The 20,061-nt window shown below is 35.6% G+C and overlaps 1 protein-coding gene across 4 annotated transcripts in view; it reads right to left on the reverse strand.

Annotated features, from left to right (window-relative positions):
• USP15 (ubiquitin specific peptidase 15) overlaps positions 1–20,061 on the reverse strand; it is a 61,673-nt gene that overhangs the window by 40,408 nt on the left and 1,204 nt on the right. For all 4 annotated transcript variants that reach the window (XR_010080263.1, XM_063396571.1, XM_063396570.1 and 1 more), the window contains exons 2-4: positions 10,159–10,286; positions 6,994–7,124; positions 3,667–3,793 (exon numbers count right to left, since the gene is read on the reverse strand). Coding sequence is in view for 3 of the 4 variants with exons in the window: in XM_063396571.1 (XP_063252641.1) it covers positions 3,667–3,793; positions 6,994–7,124; positions 10,159–10,286 (386 nt within the window). In the remaining variant the exon portion in view is untranslated. The remainder of the gene's footprint in view (positions 1–3,666; positions 3,794–6,993; positions 7,125–10,158; positions 10,287–20,061) is intronic.

Below are 20,061 nucleotides of genomic sequence, written 5' to 3' on the forward strand. Positions count from 1 at the left end.
TGCCAAAGGACAAAACACTATTGTGTCAGCTTTGCTCCTCTTTACTCAAAACTATTTTTTCTTCCACTAGGTTAAACAGGAAAAGCCAAATTGAGACCCCAAACTTAAAAGTACCTTGCAAAAATCCAGACATTGGCTTGTGGAATGTAGGACAGTGGGCCCATATAAAATTTGTAGATATTGTAGGCAACTGAATACAATTTGTTTCTATGCTAGTTATCACACATTATGGTCTGAAAGCAAGTGTTAGACTGGATCATCTGTTTTTGTAATGGAGATGATATATACAGGCAATGTAGGTGACATCAACACGGCAAGAGACTTATTTGATTTCTTGGCTTTAAAAAAACCTGTCTGAATCAATTCTCAACCAATGAATTCAAATAATTATATCTGAATATAAAACCAGATCTAGTCAGTAACAATCTTGTAAAAAAAGTAGATAATCTAGATTTATCAATGGCTTTCACCTAAAGAAAAATTTTAAAAACATCATTTTTCATTCTATTAATACCATGGCAATTAATTATCTGAGCATTGCAGGCCATTTTCTTCACAAGTACTAAGCAAACATTATTATGTTAATTTTTAACATATCCCAGCCTCTCTGACAGAACTGTTACAAGACAGGAAGAATCAATCCTATTGGATGACTACACATTTCGTCCAAACTCTGGGAAGGGCATGTTCCACTTGACTATTATGCCAATTTTTGAGACTGTGAAAATAAAGATTCTTTTATGTACTTCCATAAACATATAACCAATGCACACTTTATACTTCTTCCTCCCATCCCCACCAAGTATTACTGGAGTGCTGGCTTATGAACTGAAGTGGAAGTGCCTTTTCCAACAAAAATGAAAACGTATCAAATAGGTACTGAGTCACATGGTGTATGGGGTTCTCCTCTAGCAGAATCATAGATTCATTAAAATTGGAAAGGACGTCCAAGATCACTGAGTCCAACCTTTCACCAAACACCAGTGTATCAACTAAACCACAGCTTTAAGTGTCATATGCAGTCAGTTCTCAAACACTTCCAGGGACAGTGACTCCACCACCTCCCTGGGGAGTTTTAGTTATATACATCCAGTGTATAACATGACTAGTACTAGCATGATGCTGAAAAGAGATGGGAAGAACTGCCATTTAAAGATACCTCTCACTCCATAGGCTGTATACCCACAATTCGAGAACTCAGTTTGAGAGCTGAAAATTACACCTCCCATACAGATCATACCCTATATTGTTAAAAATCATACAGCTTATACATAAAAACAACTGCATGCTTTAAGTACTATTTTGAAAGACTACCTGGAACAATCTTGATGAGATGCTGAAAATGAATCCTAATACAAATACATCGTGGCTCCTAAAAGCTAGTACTATCACAAATGCTGGCTTCAGTGTTAACGTTAAGATGTCAGCCTGAACTAGGGAACAGTAATCCCTCCTTCATAAAGAAGGAAAAGGCTAGTCACTGATCCCAGAATAAACAGTCCTCAAGGGTGGCAAGCACTACATTCTTGTATTCTGCAGGAGATAATGTCACTATGCATTGTCTCCAAGGCAAGGATCCTCAGTCACAGGAAGTTCCCAAGAAGGTCCAAAGAACATGTCAGATGTGACTAGTACCACTGCAAGAGAATGACTGGCATTATCAGGTCTGCCCTTGGCTTTGTATTAATTTATCATCACAGCTTAGCTTAGCTTCTATTTGAGTGGAAAATATTCCTGTTATTCCAGGAATAACACATATCTGAAGACTGATGGGGGAGTATTGTATTATACTTAGGATATTTCTCTGGTTTTGTGAATTAAGGAAGGTTTTGTACCTATTTTTTGAGTGCAGTAAATAACGTAATCAAAGATGGTGCACAGAAAAATTCAAATTACTTGAAAAGACCACAGAAGTCTGTGTCTACTCACTTCTGTGGGGCTTTTACTGACTCTTTTATACTACTAGCCTTCTGCAACTATAATAAAAATATATCCCTTACTGGAATATATAAGGAAGAGAGAAAAATAATCAAGATTCTGTAAGATCTCTCTTGCACATTATTTATTGATATAATAAGCACTTCTGCTGTGTATTTGATGAATTACAGAACTTATATTACCTTAAATATACTCAAGGTAAGAAGCAGGGGGGAAAAAAAATCACAATCTTAGTAATGGATAAGAGAGATCAGTTATTATTTCACTCTCAAAGTGAGTTGAATTTTTCTAGCTCTTCTTCTAAGGTACAAACTCTCTGGATGCCTTGGCTAGGATGGCTCTGCTTTGTACTCTGCATAAGAAGCTTCAATATCAGGAAGGGCATGTTTTTAAAGGCTTCCAGAAGCATATCACCCACATTTCAGGAAAGCAAACAAGGCCAGTGTCTGGAAAGGGATTGTCAGTGAACTCTGACTATTTCTCATTACCCTTTACAACAATTTATTCACAATTTTAACTCTCTCTTTGCTAAGAAAAAATGAATATACTTTCAAGTAACAATCATTCCAAAATGTCCTTCTTCTGATTAGGGAAAGAAAATTCATCCATTACCTATAATTTCACTGATAGAAATCAGTATAGCTGCAAAATATTTTGCATTCACTCCTAAGGGAAGGACAATGTTAAATTGCTTTTTCCAAGTTTCTGGTTTCCTCAGAAAATATCAAAGTATAACTTCTCAAGTAAAACCAGATCTCAAAAATTAACATACCACAAACCTCGTTTTGAGGAGAATTTTCACAATTTTCAAGTTTTTATTCTAACACAAGAAGTGACTCTTTTTCTAACTTAAATATTGAAATTTAGCAAAGTAAAATGACTGCTTCTAAAGCAAGCAATCTGCAAAGAATTAAAGGCTGGTAAGTATAAGTCACTACTCATAACGCAAAGAGAAGCAAAAGCTAAAAAACATACACTGCTGTCAACAAACAAAAACAAAGTGATGGCTGGGCATACAGGGCCGAGGGCATAAAATAAAAAACTGCACTCTTATCTCAGATACACATGCACAAATACACCAAAAAATGAGGAACAATTTCTTTGAAAATGTTCTGATTGTTATTTTCAAAGTCAAATATCTTATCAAAATACTGTTTTGAACAATGGCAGAATGCTCAACGAGCAGTCAAAATAAATACAAATAAAGGTAAGTTAAAGGTTTAATAGAAGATTCAATTACTATAAAAGATTGTGCCTGGCCTGCCACTTCACACTGTGAAGAATACTGCCTTTGTAGGTCACCTTTAGCCATTAATGTATTAATTAAATTCTTTCTTGTGTTTTTTGTAATATATCCCTCTCTTTATATATATGACTATAACATGTTGGTCAACGAAACACATAAAAAATATATTTCTTACACATCAAAAGCCAAGAAAAAGTACTATGAAATCCAATAAACATCACACTATTCACTTCCTTGAAAGCTCAATCCTCTAAAGTTAATACAGATGCTTAGCTAATACAACACACAATTATACTGTTAAAATTGTATTAAACTCCCTCAATATTCCAATTTCTTAACTTTTAACTTTGACGCAAACAAAACTACTCCCATTGTTTTAAATGGTCAAAATACCTATCTATCATTTTATCTAGATGTTTATTCGGAAATTGCTACCACATACAAGTACCAATCACATATTTTTAGAAAACAGTTGTGCATACCTATTGTATCAGCTTTACTAAATCTTCGTGTGACAACGTTATTCATATTGCCATTTTCACACAGTTTTAATTCTGTTAGATATACCTCTACTTTGCAGTGCTTTACAAACATACCCTGTTCAACAACCTGAAAAACAGAACGAGATCACATATCAGTCTGAGTATGTTTTTATAGATATACACTTCAAATTATTTTTGAGAACTCCTCAAGAAAATTGTTCATGCAATATATGACATTTAATCAATGCAAAAAATTAGAACTAAAGTTCTCCAATAATTTTTTAGTAATACAGTAAACCACAAAGTACTTTTTTCCATGATGATGATTGTCTTACCTGTGTGTAACATGATGTCTTTCAAAGTATTAAATAGAAATCACTAATATGCAACCTTAATCCAAAGATACTTGATCAAAAGGTAAAAATACCTAAAGCTACTTTTATTTCCAAATACATTCGTTGTATACTACTTCCTCAGAACATCAAGAACTAGTTTTCACGGTTAAAGAGTATTACCAAAAATATAATACACACTAACAAAATCTGGATATCACATTTTTAAACAAAACCTACAAATCTTCCACTTACATTCCAATAATGAATACATTCATTTGAAATTTTACCTCCTCATTACAGTTATTTATTATATGTTTGGAATTAGTTAAATATACAGGATTTTTTTTGTTTTTTAATAAAAGTAAAATGCAGAAAAAAATATTCAGGGTCACCTCTTGAATGTTTTTCCCTTTGATCCTCCAAAGTGTAACTGCAGTACTCTTAGTCATGTAGACTGCTCTAAAAATAACCACCAGCCTGATATGTGATACATCTGACAAATACAGTTAAAATAAAGCTACTAGCTAATTGCAAGGAGAGATCTGCTATGTGCTGTACAAATATAACTTATATGTATGTGCCACAGGAAAAATATGAAGAAATTAGTTATAAATGAATTATTTCATTGCTTGCCCTAGCTTTAACGACTGTCAATAATAGCATTTAAACAAAAAGGCATTTTAATTTGAGTAGCTTAGAAGTTTTCAGCTACTAGTGTCACAACAAAGTAGTGGCAGTAAACAAAACTATGCAGTACGGCTAAGAATAAAAACTGACACTCTAGTGGTAGTACATACAAGAAGTCTCAACATTATTTACATAGATATAATACAAAATTTTATCAATTTAGAATTTGGATCCACATTTCAAAAATAGCTGATGTAATAAAGGGGATAAAACGAAAGTATAATACCAAGTTTATGGAAAAAAAAGCAACCCATAAAGGCAGACAGGAAAAATAACAACAAATGACAAAAGCATCAGAAACAAAAATGCTGAACTGGAATATGCTTCTCAGAGGTAACTGCTGTTCATACTGGCAGAAAATAGCAAAGCTATGCTGGTTTGCCTGGCCACTCATTATACTCCGGGTATTTTTCCAGTTAGCTAATTCCAAGTGGAATGGAAGTTACTCTAATTTCGCTGCTCTGTCCTTCCATCTTCCTCCCAAACTGAAAAAAATACAGACTTTTTTACTTTCCCATGATGATGGAAGAGTATGCAGTTTACTGAAATCCATCTTCAGAAAAAACAGTAACAAGTTGACAACAGATACATCTTTAAAGAAAGAGAGTTACTTTAATGTATTTCAGCTCTAACAGAACTAGACAAAAAGACAGATGCTTCAGGGATGTCTCTTTAAAACAAAACCAAAAACCAAACAACTATTTTATCATATTAGAGAAAATATTATAAAACCCTTAAACAAACTTCTGTTGCTGGCCACATTAATTTTGAAGACCCGAAATTTCTTCTACAGCTATATCCACCATTTATTTGAAGAGTGGACTTCAAGTAAGCACCCAGTATGTATGCAGTTAGACCATATTATGTCATAAGAAGGAAACAAAAGCTGTATTACACCAGAAATCATAAAACTAAATTCTAATATTTTTTCAGTGATTTTAAAAGAACTAAAATAAACTGGAAAAATACACCCTAGTGGTCAATACAGAAAGGATAAATATACCAAAATGTATTTTAAAAATTAAGTAATTCAGTCCAGTGAGGATGCAATTGCAATCACTAATTTGAAAATCTTAAATAACACAAACAAAAAAAGATTGTATGATCAATAAACTGGTGAAATGTCCTATCACTTTAATAAGGGTGTTATGTGCTGGAGCAAACAAAAACAAATTTAAAGATGTTAGTTTTTCAATATCTTATATTGATGGAGGGCTACACTATGCACCACACCAAGGACTACTACTTGCTTTGAGGTAAGCTTTTTGCTTAAAGAAATAACTCCCTTAGCAAACAGCTGAGAACAGGGAGTTTATCAGAAAGAAACTACCGATTACTGCTGGAACCCTGGAGGCTGAAAATTTCAGGCTTTCTGTGCTGAGGGGCACTGACCCTCAGGCAGGCACTACATTTGACTTGAGGCCATGGAACAGGCTTCTGAAATTGAGTGATGGCACTGTGTTTGTGGGTGTGTATTTTGAATAGCATTGTGTGATATCACAGGGTGAAAAACTTAGATTTGGAATTTTAGTATATAGTAATGTATGGGGCAAGATGGAGGATTTTGGGAGTTGTCTAAGTCCTTCTTCACCTTCTTCCTTCTTCATGGGTTTGGGTGGTTTTCTGTAATTGGGTGAAAAAAGTCTGCACTGCAGGCCTCGGGTGGTCATTATTGGGTCAAAAGTATAAATACTACAGGTGTCATCTCATTATTGGGTGATTATCGCTCAAATAACCTTGGAAAGAGTTAGAGGCAACCCATTTTACCTTTGTTTTCTAACTTGCTAGTTATAGCTCACGGCTCGTAAGACTATAATATAGACAACAAATAATAAACACCAAATCCAAACACGAAACTATGACTCCCGTGTATTAACCCCAACCTTGGCAGAAAAAGAAGCCAGAACCATCACAAATTACTCCACCAATGTTAACATTATAAGAGCTAGGCTTTTCACTAACATAGTCAATGCAGCTTTAGAGTTATTTACCTAATTACAAGATCACTTGCATTAACAGCCATACAAGCTTCTAAAGCAAATTCTTCTTGAGATATTTTTTAAGAGAACTTACTTACAGAAAAAGAAAGTATTATAGCCTTTGCATCCCTCTGCCTCAATATTACACATTTTTATGCATCACAAATTTGAATAAAAATCAGGTATCAATAAGCAACTAAAGTGGGAGTTCTCTATATTATTATCATAGGCCAGGACTTAAAAGTCTGCTAATAAATTCCTGTGCAACTCCTGCAGATTTGCAGGACTACATGTGAATCATGCTCATCCCAGCAGGTCAACAGTACCTTGCGTGCAATTGGCTCTTGACCTTCCATCAGTGTGTACCAGCTTACTAGCCTATTCCAGCCTTCAGTTGGCAAAAGGATGTAGTCCAGCTCATCAATGAGATGTTCCTTGAGAGACTGGGAATCACCATCTATAAGAGAAACATTATTTTCACTTGAATACTGTAATTCTGTACTTGAGTTTTTAATGTAACATTTTTCACATAAAATATATGCAGACAAAATATTTTCAGTCACAATTGTGTTACCATATTACAGCGTTCAAAGCAGGTCTTCTGAAACGATGCAGGCAAACGAACCAGTTCATACTTAGCACACCTGTTACAGGTGGGATTCCTTTACTGTATGAGTGACAACTTTATACCCCCGTGCAATTACAAGCACCTAGTTTGTTATCATACACCATCCTAGCTTTCAGAGAAACCGATTCATTTCTCCCACTCACTTCACACATATTCCCACATCATCATGGATACTTCCACAGCTGAAAATGAGAATGAGTAGTTAACTGTAGATTCAAAGTTTGAAATCATTCACCCTATGTCGGACTAGGAAAGCAGCATGGTACAACCTCCTATTTAAAGGATCCTCTGTGCTCTGGAAACAGTCACTACAGAATTCTTTGCAGAGAAGGGGATACGCTGCACTTGAATGAAGCACAATTTGGAATCTCTTAAAGTAAGCAGCATGCTTTTAGCTTTCATTCAATCCTTGTTACAGGCAGTAATCTTTTAGATCTAAGAGGTGATTCCAGAAGTGAGCCACTGTGAACTTCAAACATTTAGGGCAGCTGTCTTTCCATCTGGAAGCATCCCATTGTAACTGGGAGCACAGTGTGGGGAGAAATCCACGAGCACTTCCTCAGGTCTACGTAACTCTTCACAAGATTCATACGGTATTTCTGTACTGTTCTTACATCGTGAGGTGTAATTTGGATTCTATTATTGCCTTCTAAAAATACCAACATATCTTCTAGTATAATTTTTTCCAGAACCATCAAAGAGATAACCTGATTCTGACAATTCAGTCCCTCATATACAACACTATTTTCTATGATGAACAATTAGCTACTCTAAATACCTACTTCCTTGTCCCTGCTTTGATGATATTATCTCTTCTTTTGAACATGACATGTGCATTACATCACACTTGACATTTTTTGCACATGTTGAGATTAACTGAGATCTCTATCTGTTACTTTTCACTGCTCTCACTTCATCCAAAAGTTCTGGAAATAAGGGAGAAGCATTTAAGTAACATAAGCACAACATACTGCTTCAGTTTCCTGGAATCAGTCTTCTGTGAATTCAATTACAGTTTTCCTTATCCCTGCATCACACTGTAGAATATCTGAGAAAGCATGCCCATTTTAGATTTTTGTATTCTTTATATCAGATGTACATTTTTAAGGAGAGCAGCATGAGAGCAACTAGAGCATACTATGTGCCAAAGATTAAAATCCAAACATTTTCCGGGTCAGTTTATGCTACACAGAAAACCTAGTACAGAGGATTGTTGCTTTGCAGTGGGTGAAAGAGAAAGCTATTATTTGCTGGGCAATAAAGCCCTTAATTTTAAAACTACCTTTACACAGAACAGTAGATGTCGGAGGGTAACTGGATGCATGGAATTACTGCCAATGTGGAGCCATAGTTTAGAATCATAATGAGCAAAAGTGAAGTTCACAACTCCTGATGCTGTTTATTTTGAAAGGGGTACTGGTAGTGTCAAAACAACAGAATACAGGTTTTCAGAAGCTTTTAGGAAAATGACTAACATGACATCAGATTTGGACAGCTAACCCTAAAGCAGGCTTCATAACAGTAACTTGAAACATAATCTGAACTTGTATGTAGATTAAGTTATAAATGGTACAGATGAACAGTGTTTGGCACAACTAGACATCGTCTATTTTTGAAAGGGAAGACACAAAAGAGAACAAGCTGATGCTACCTCACTGAGGATAAAAAGATGTTGCTACAGCTGATGTCAGCTGAGATGTAACACCCGAACATGCCTGCCTCACTGCAAGATTTACTACAAGAACGGAGAAAAGATCTAAATCCTCACATTTCAGAAAACAAAACACAACACTCACCTGGAGCAAAAAAACCTTAAAGCTTCTGGATGGAAGAGAACATATAGATGAATATAACAATACAGCACCTCTTACAAAAGCACTGGTCAGTGTCAGACACACTCATTTACACTGACAATTAGTAGAACGTGGTACAAGAAATTTATGAACAATGCAATCATCTTTAACATTTAACTTGTAAAATAAGGAGATACTAATTATAGCAGTTTTGAATTAAGAAAGCCAAGAGTTCATCATAAACCCTATGAAGTTGGAAAAACTGGTATTACTACATGCTAACAGAACAAGCAGTATTATTACATTACCTGTAACTGCAAAGAAGAAAACCAATTAATTGTCTGCTCAGTTTTGTAGCTGCTAGATTTTGCAGATTAAATATTAGCAACTTTAATGGTATTTTGATACTGGACATCAAATACGGAATTTGATGCAACGATTAAAATATGTGGGAAAGTATTTTGAGACCTGTGTTCAAAAATCTGGCTACAGTTCAGCAAAAGTCAAACTTGAGTCATTATACCAGTGACAGAGTTTAACATAACAAGACCATAAAGAAAATAGGAAATTATCCTCTATTGTGTCACACAACTTAAGCCACTGAACTGAATAATACCACTTCTTCAATGGTTCCAGAACTACACTAAAGGCTTGGGGCTCATTTACAGAAGTAAGTTTTAGAGCTCAACTTAAAAATCTTACTTTGAATCAACCAATTTGGTTAAGACACCAAAAAAACTGAAATCATAGTGAACTCAAGCTACCTTTTTGTCAACTTGAGTAATTCTCATTTCTCAAGAAAATCCAAAATCTCATTATAAACCAGGAATTTGTACATTATTCCATATTTTGTTACCATTACAAACAAGTTCCAATAATTGTATTTATAAGATTGCGATTTATTAGGGAAACCTATTCCAGTTCCCTTGTCATGTTCTGAAAAGAAACCAAAATTTTTACTCTTATATATGCTGAGGTTCATTTACGCTGCCAACTTCAAAGGATGAACTACCTGTGACAATTCCACATTTAATGTGCTATTGGCTTATTTCACAACAAGAGGCAATTACCTTTGAGAAGTCCAGAGTTATCAATAGGACCAGGGTACACATTCTGATCTCCCATCTGGTATTTGTCCCAGCTGTCAAAACCAACATATTTTTTCCACTGTTTGAACCAGCGACTATCCACTAGATACCTTGAAAGGAAGAAGACATACATATTAATTATTGGTATCTACCTAATTCCTACCTCATTCATAGTAACACACCAGCATTCATCAGTCTTGGGAAATGACAAGGCTTTTCTCTCTGTGTTCTAACCATTATCAGTGTCTCCTACCAGTGAGGACTTTACCTGTGGTCAATTAAAGATCTCACTAACAGCGCTAGGTACAGTTTTGCAAGACTGCCAATACAACATCAGAGGCTGAAAAATGGCAAGTTGAAAAAAAAAAAAGTCCCTTTTTTGCATGAAGGATTGTCACCTTTAATTCCTGTTCTTGATTTTCGAATTCAGGAGCTTCAACTTAAAGCTCTCTAATTAGACAGCCCTTTAAAAAAGTAAGAGAGAACTTTCAGTAGGGAACTGTCTACTGATGGAGTTTTATTTATAACATTAATGTGCAACTTAAAAACCTTCAGGAATCTGATGCCTTGTCAAGAACCAGAGAGCATGTTTTCTTCCTGAGTCAACATCAACACAAACAGTAAATGCTCTGCTTTTGACAGAGGACTAGATGTTCCTCCTACAAATAATTATCAACATCACACTTCCATATAAAGCGATTATATCTCTAATCTCAGCTCTACAGTATTTTTATCCAGATTAAACTGTTGTCACAGCTTGGCTTTTACAAAGTCCAGTGATACCTCCATTTTATACCTTTCGTCCAGAATTTCTTTAAGATCAATATACCAAATTGTTCAGTGATGTTCAGATTTTTATTTTTTTCAGATATCATAGGCATTATTTCTCCTTCCTGAAAGTATTGATCTTCTTCTCCCTGGTCTGTCACAAATCTTGTGCTACTATGTTAGTATGAAACTGAATTTGATTAATGTGACATGCCCTTACCTTTTGCTTTATACAAAGTTTTCATTCTCATGAACATACTTAAGGTCAACAGCATTCTCCCCTTTCTCTTCTGCTGTGGTGATCCAGCACTATTCTATAAGAGCTGTAACTGTGTGTGATTATGAATTCAGTCACCACCAAACCTGCTAGACTTGTCCCACTGGCCTCTACTTTCTTGACCTAAACTTGAACGATCTATGAATCTTAAGAAGGAAAGATAATTTTACACAAAAGAGAAACTATCATACAGGCAAACAGCCTTTATTTTAATTATGGCCTAAGAAATTATTGCTCCTGGAGAATCATTTTACTTTTCAAATGCTTTGTGTTAAATGTCTTATCACACCCCAGTAACAGAGTGTTTAATACAAATTTTTGATAATAAATTTGAACAGTGTAAGAAAGCTTGGGGTCCACTGTTCTAGATTTTAAATATTCAACATTATCCATTTCAACATTTCATCAGCTTTCCTCTTCCATACCCAATTAATTTTGCCATCAATGAAAATTTGCGGTGCAGTATCTCTTTAGGGTCCTCCCTAACAGAAATGTCGTAACATTGCTGCTTCCTAACATGAAGTGCAAAAAATCTTTCATCACTTCCCTTCACATTTGGGAACTGAATTTAGAAATCTTTTCAGGCTCAAATAAGAGCTTATTATTTCTTGTATAAAGAAAGCTGAAAGGCCACTTATAAATCATGCAAGTATGTCAGTATGACAAGAATTAAACAGCAGTCAAGTTCCTTTACCACAAAGTAGAGGTAACATGCATTACACAGAATACAAAGGTTTATTGAATTTATTTAGCCATGAAAAAAAAATTTGCACATAAAGATTTTGAAAAATGCTAGCAAACACTATAGATTTGAATTCTTACAGCAAATTACTGTCTATATGCATATATGCGCATGTACATGTATAACTACGTTTTATACATATTAGGCATTTTAATGAACATTCTGCTACTTCAACAGAAATCTGGTAAAGGTGAGAAAAGCTATTTTGAGTTATTACTGAACACAGTCACAGTAGCCATAATCTTCTCTCTTATCCTGGTTTAAGAATAGTATTTCTCAGTTTAGTACTCTGAATAAAAAAAACCCAACCATAAACTGCTCCCCTTCGCCCATCCCACATAAAGCAGAGATTACAGGCTGAGATAACAACAACTTACTGGAAACAGAAAGAAGAAAAACGAACACTAACAGCAACAATATTAATAAGGGAAGTGTAACAAAGAGCGTGATTCACATGCAAAATGCACATCCTGGAGGACAATGCATGATGGTGGATGGGTTTCTTCCTACAGCCATGGCTTTTCTCATCCTGAAGCCACACCACTCTTATCCCAAGCAGGAGCCCTGGACTCCCACCCCTGGGGGTGTAGAGCATAATCACCTGGACAAGCCCGGGGCTGGGTTCCAGGCTCCACTCCCTCACCATGGAAAAGTTAACTCTGTCCTGGCCAATACCAGAACAACCCACTACCAGAACTTGCTCTTAATCAAGACATGAAATACAACTTTTCCAGTAATATTAGGGAAATCAGAAATTTGCATCCAAATGCCATACACTACCCTCATTTTATGCAAGAAGGATATGCCACATTAAAGATTATGGCAGGGAAGGGAAAAAAAAAAAAAACAGGAGCACAATTACACCATGCTCAGTTTAAGGTGAAGCCAGTCAACCTGCTAAAGCACTTCTGTAGCTAAAATTCAGACTTCTTTGCATTAATGGGTAAAGTAATAATCAGAGTTTTATAACTTAAAGCTTTTGACTCTAAACAAACCTTTCAATACAGCATTCTCACCAAGATCAACAAGCCTACTCATCTGCGTAAGAGAAGGCAAGCCATCGGAGGGTAACTTATCTTTTCATCAGTTATAATATCCATGATACAATCAACCACCTGAAAACTAAGTACTACCTATGAGGGACATGCAGTAATTTAAGAGTAAACTCAAGTAAACAGAACTATATCTGCTAAACCCTCATTTCCTAAATGATATTTGATCCCTTTGTAAGGAAAAATATTAAAAACTTGGGGTATGCACTTGGACCAGATACACTTCCTTGTATGTCCCAGATAAAAAAAATAGCATACCACACATTAGTAAAACAGAGACCAAAATACATGTATATTGAACTTGGAACAACGTTTTGCCTTTATTTTTGTTACTATTACCTAATGAAGGAAGGATTTCCAAATGAGTCTAATGCTACAGTAGTTTTTGAACTGTGGACCTAACCAAGAAGGCTACCCCAGAACTCCCCATCAAAGTTATAATGTATGGCCCAGCCATCTTTAGAATTATGATTAAGAAATATTTGTTATCTGATAGAATCAAGATTTCACTCAACCAGGAAACACAAGTTTTGCTCTCCAGCATGTCATCAGTTTAGCTAGTGAGCAGGACAACCAACCTATCTTCTGAGGTAAAGCAAATCTGGGAGATTTGAATAAAGAGTAAAGAACAGTCTCAAATTTCTAGATATTCTGCTTTGAGTGGCAAACCCTAAAAACTAAGACAACTGCACAGCCAAATGAACTGGTTAACTCTTAAAACAGCAGATACCTGATATTTATAGGTATTTCAAATAAATCAGTAACCTCAAATTGATTGAAGAAAATAGTACAACCAAGTTACTTAGAGCCAACTGGTCAATAACACAGAACACTGGAATAGTCCCAAACCTTAAGTAAAGGTAAGCAAAAACATGCATGTACAATTTGCTGAAAATTACACTCAAACATGGAATTTTCTTTATTATTAATAATACTGGAAATATTTGTACATTTTAATTAGCTTTAAGAGCTTTTTCTTGGTTATGTTATGTATACTTAACATTTTCTTTGTGCATGTAGAATCAAAAACTATAGAACACATGAATATGTTCTCCATTCAGGTTTGGCCTACCCAATATTCTGAGCAGAGCTTCAGATTGCTTTGTAAGATGTATCTGCACTCTTCTGTAAAATGTTTCTTGCCTGTCTGAAGTTGATTATCATATACAAGGGACAATTTATACTCTAGAGTCCTCTGGAAGGCCAGATAATGGAATAAAACATGAAGAAACAGAATGAAGCTGCGATGGGGGAAGTTCACACTTGACATCATGAAAAGCCTGAGCGGGTGGCTGGTCACTGGAACAGGCTCCCTAGGGCAGTGGCTGCAGCACCAAGCCAGCCAGTTCAAGGATCATCTGGAAGACACTCTTAGGTATATGGTTTAACTTTAGCCAGCCCTGCAAAGAGCAGGAAGTTGGATTCAATGTCCCTTATTTGTCCCTTTCAATTTGGGATATTTGGCCTTGGCCAGTGGTCAGTCCATCTGGAGCTGGCTGGCATTGGCTCTGTAAGACATGGGAAGCTTCTGCCAGCTTCTCCTAAAAGCCACTCCTGTAGCAACCCCACTACCAACTTTGCCATGCAAACCCAGTAAAACTGGGTCACCCAAATAAATTTACCAGAAAAGACCATATCATTATGTATCACCAAATGATCAACTGTAGAGACTCAAGGCAGCCCAAAATACTATTACTTACAGCCTTCTGCAGATTAACGTGCAAATACAAAAAGTTGAAGCTATTACAACACTTGTAAATACGAATTCATTTCTTAAATAAAAACTCAACAAATAATAAATATCAATTTAAGTTTATGGAAGTTTTAAAGCTGCACAACTACATGGACATTGTTCACTGAACAAAAGAAAGTCCTAGCAGGAAACTTACTGGTTTCTAAAATTCTCCTGTGGTTTCTAACTTTTTAATGTAATTCAAGTTCACCTGTGATTTACTGCATATTTGGACTTAATAAACCCAATTAACATAACAGAAACATTACACAAGTACAACAACATTCATTCTTTACATCAACATCCAAGTTGACAGAAAAATATCTGAACAATATGACTAAGACCTTGGTGTTTCCCACTGCTGTTAGAAGCATTCTGAATTCTTGTGACCATTACATGCAGACAGAATTAAGCAACATGTAACCTAGATTTATTTATATTGACTGATACATCAGCTCTTTGAATTCAAAATCAAACCAGAAAACGTTAATATGCAATAAAGACACTTCACAGAGAGACACTCGTTCTGCACTGCGTACTGCTGGGACATTGTATCTTCTGAACACAAGCTATTTCACTTTTAATAGCAAAACTGTGCAAATTGTCCAGAGAGATAGGTGAGGATTTTTTTTTACTCTCCTCACTGTGCATGAGTACAAATTAAGCAATACAGAGGACAAAGTGGAACAACTGTTTTGCAGAAAGCAAATTAGGACTCCTGCTTAAAGGCACAGCATCTGATTCTTGTTCTTGCACAACTGCAACTATAAAAAAAGAACATACAAACAGGTTTGTATCTGTATTTCTACTTTGATTAAGGTGATGAAAATTGCTTGACCAAATACACTCATAATTAATAGATGCCTTCAAATTCAATTTTCTTTCAGAATTAACAAGTTTTTCAAGTTCAAAATGGTGATAATTATTCTACTCTATCACACAAACCATACCATCTTTTTACTGAAAATACAGGTAAATCCACAAGAAAAAAATGCAGAGGTCAAAGACAAAAAAAACCCCAACAATCTGTCCAAGTATTCCAGACTCCTCTTCAGAAGTGTTTAGTTAAACAAAATGCACCAATATTTCAAATCAACTAATCGAATTCTTTCTACAGCTCACGATATTCTCCACTCCCATAATGTAGCCTGCTGCTGTAGCCTAAGCAGCACGTTCTTCATCCAGACTACCAAGAGACCAACCAAAAAGTATGATTCAGCCGAAAGTAGTATAGTGCAATTTTATGTTAAAATTTCAGTGTGAACATTATATGAACAAGCATGTAAGGGTTTTGTATACCCTTGGAAATTTTCCATTTAAAGTAAAGACTTTTCATTAAAAAATAATCTAACAAATTAATTTTCAGGCAACAGCCTGGAACAAACATGATTTTAACATGCTCTCACTTCACCTAATCAACTAACAGAAGAAAAATGCATCTACTTATTTCCACTGTAAGTACTGTCCAGAAAAATTTAAATCTTTGTAAACCACTGGTCACATGCAGCACCATTCCTTATGCAGTAAGAGAAACCTAACATCAAACTTCAATCACAAGGTTTAAAAGTCAAAATCAGCAATTTAAACTTCTTTGAAAAAAAAATCCAACTCTTAATCTATCCTTGGAACACTGACATACCGTTCCTTGTTTCTCATTTCATGAGGTTACCAAAATAATTTAGAATAGCATTCTAAGTATTACTGAAGTGCAGGTTCATAACATCTCATCATGCCCTCTGTGAAATCAAGTAAAATCCTCCATTAACATTCAATCTAGGTTCTGTTCATGTGCAACACAATGATGGATGATGAAATGTGGAAAACACAAACAGAGGACAGTACTGAGAAAAAGATACATGGCCTGACTCTTGGGGATGTTCTGTGCAGGGCTGAGTTGGACTTGATGATCTTTGTGGGTCCCTTCCAACTCAGCATGTTCTTTGAAGACCACAGGGTAAAATGCTATTAAAGCTACGCACTTCAGCATCAAGGCTATCATCAATGATGGGCACTGCAGGGTTTTTAAGCAGGGCTACAGATGCCTGTTCATCAAGATTCATAAGTTTTCACCACAGCCAGAATTAAAATGCTTATATGTTCAGTGGGGAAATTCACTTCTGGAGGAAAAATCCTTTAAGGCTGAACTTATCAGATCTACTGATCACTCACTGGGAAGGATTTTTACCACACTTCCCTTTTACTTACTCTCTTCAATGACCAAGTATTACAACTGAAAAGGCAACAAAACACCCACAGGTTAAGAAAGCTAGTTTTTTTCACTGTCCAGGAAATGTACTGTATGGATAACAACTGTACCTAGACTCGGAAGAACTTCAGAAGAGGTGTGTATCAGACACATCTGAAAACCAAAAACACTATACTTCTGTGGTTTTACTAATTTGCAAGTCTTAAAAACCAAAAAGATATTAAGAATCTCTCTCATCACTCTCGTGAAGTGATGACTGGCACCGAAATTCATCGGCTAACAGGGCTGAAAATCAACATCTTCCTTCTGGCCTAAACCTGACTAGCTTCCGTTTACAGAGTGTCTTAAATCTTTATCTGCTCATCTAAAAATCCTTATCCTAGAAGACATCTTCCTCTTACATAACTCCTTCAACACACAACTCAAAATTCTAGCAAAACAGACAAAGGTTCTCCAAGCTCTTCTCTGAAAGACAAGGATTCTGCTTTCCCTATAAGATTTTGAGATGTCTGAACTCATTTTATATGAACACCTTCTGTCACATGTGGACACCAGAAGTGGATGGCAGAATGGTTTCACTAGCGTATTCTGTACACAGTACATATTTGTCCTGCTACTTGGTATTCCCTATTCAAACATCTAATAGATTGCATTTGTTCCCTTAGCCACTAAATAAACTCCATGTGATAGTTTTTGTCCACTGTAAACTGCCTAATTCTTATCCAAGTAACTTCTACATTCTCATCAGCTCACAAATTGTTATGGCAAGCAACAGATGGAGAAATTCTGGGAGGAAGTGAGTGAAAAAGTGGTAAAACTGATTGTTGAGCTGTTAGTTGTTTTTAAGTCACTGTCACACACTTTAAGTAAAACACCTATTGGCAGGTGATACCTAAAGGTGAGAAATGTGATTACATATCCTAAACCACAGAAGGACAATATGTGCAAGAGATAGCCAAGAGTCTGAAAGCATTTGTAATGTCATATCTGAGCTACTGAGACAACATCTCTGACTAAGACAGCCACAAAAGAACAGAAACTACAGGGAAGTCAGGGCAGAAGGTAGTTTTAAAGGTAAAATCAAGAATCACACTTTAATATGGAGAAGAAATTACAGAGAAACCACCCAAGGAGTCACACAGAAAAAGTGATGGTCTTCCCCTCTATAACAAAACTGTTCCAAGATCAAGAACTTTCAGTATTGTAAACTGTACTTCTGTGATAGTGTAAGAACAGAAACCTTGGCAAGGTTCTCACGAATATCACTGCAGCTACAAAGGCACTAAATGACATCATTAAGACCAGTTGGTCACACAAATTATACTGTGCCTAAAAATCTGGTGAACATCAACAGCTCCTCTATTTCTGAGAGCAGAAGACACTGAGTGAGTTCAGATGTGCCTGCAGCTCTAACAACCAGTAATTTTTGTCATTCTAAATGAGAGGGTAAAATCTCCTCACACTAAATTCTTCTCACTTGTCAAGCACCAGTAGAATTTCAAAATACTGAGATGTAATCATATCAGATGCTAAAACTGTGAGACATACAATGAAAGGCTGCGCTTTTTCTTTTCCTAAACAGAAGTCTAGGCCTTTCAACCACAGAAAGATCCATTGGACAATATCGTGAGAATTAAAACTTATATTAATTCAAGTTCTGTGGAACAATAGTGTAATTTTTTACTGACTTTACTAACAAAAGTAGACATTATTCAAAAGAACTGATAAACAAAGTAAGTTCTTTCTTGGAAAAATCTGATTTTTTTAATGTATGTTTGGAAAAATAAGATAAATGGAGAGATGGAAGAATCCTCAATCTCTCAGAGTTTAGTCATTTATTTACTGGCTATAAAGAATGCAAAAAAACACACTGGGACAAACTAGCCCAAAATCTTGTCCCTGCAGTTGAAGCACTTAAAAGACACTAACCATGTCAGTCCATTGGACCAACACAGCTTATGCATACTATTCCCAAGCTACCCTCAAAAACATCTAATGGAACCAACTCTGCCACTGACTAAACCATCTATACAACTGGTTTCTAATTCTAGCAATTCTTCCTCCAATACCTAACCCTAAAATGTTGCACTTCAAGTCAATTTTATTTATTTCTCTCTGCAGTGTACATGAAGAACTAATGAAGAAATTCATCAGCCACTTCATAGAAGCTTCTAACATTTGCCTCTCTTTGCCCTATTCTTCAGTTGTTGTTTTCTCAGAGAAAACCCCCAAAGCTTTATACTTTCCATATGTAGCTTACTGTCCTCTCCACTCTAAATTCTGAAGAGCATGGAAAAGATTTTTTATGTATAAGCCTGCATTTTTAAAAGGACTGCATTTGAGTGTTTTAAAGCTCAAACAGAACAAGCTGGTACAGCACTGCAGAATTTTTTTCAGCACTATTTACTACTGAATCAATGCAACTCTGAATCATGGCTTACAGCACTTTAACTGTTGTTTCCTTACTGATGTCTAAAAAAATCAAAAAGCCATTGACAAAATACCTCTAAAAAAGCATCTGGATTAGACGTACCCCTTAATTTGTCAAGATAGCTGCACAGTCGAAGTATAAATCCTGTGAATGCACAAGCATACACATTTATGTAGCTCAATTTAGAAGTTCACGAGTAAAACCTAAAATGGGACTTTGCTGTAGTTTATTCAGTTTTAAAACACTTGACTTATATCAGTGTCAATCATAGCTAGATGTATTTTCACAGAACATTTAGAAGCTTTTCCCACAGAACTGATTCTTTCATATTAAAATATCAAACATACTAAAAAAAGTAAACAGCACAGTAAACTTACTGTTGTGGTCATTCTGTCAACTAGTCATAAAAGTACTATTACTTTGAACAATATTAACTGCTTGAAATATTGTTTTAGTAACTGGGAACTACCCAACAGAACCACAAAAAAATAAGTCTTGAAAGGCATCAAGCTCGAGCACACTTTTACTACCACTGGTCATTTTCAACACTACCATGTGAATTCATTTCCTTTTTCTGATTTCTTACACTTTTCCAGTTTCGAGAGCAGTCTGTTCGTATGCCAAAACTGAACATATACTCAGCAGTATTTGAATAATGCATCAGAATGTATGCTTCT

This window comes from Prinia subflava, chromosome 4 (genome assembly GCF_021018805.1).
Source record: "Prinia subflava isolate CZ2003 ecotype Zambia chromosome 4, Cam_Psub_1.2, whole genome shotgun sequence".
Lineage (NCBI taxonomy): Eukaryota > Metazoa > Chordata > Aves > Passeriformes > Cisticolidae > Prinia > Prinia subflava.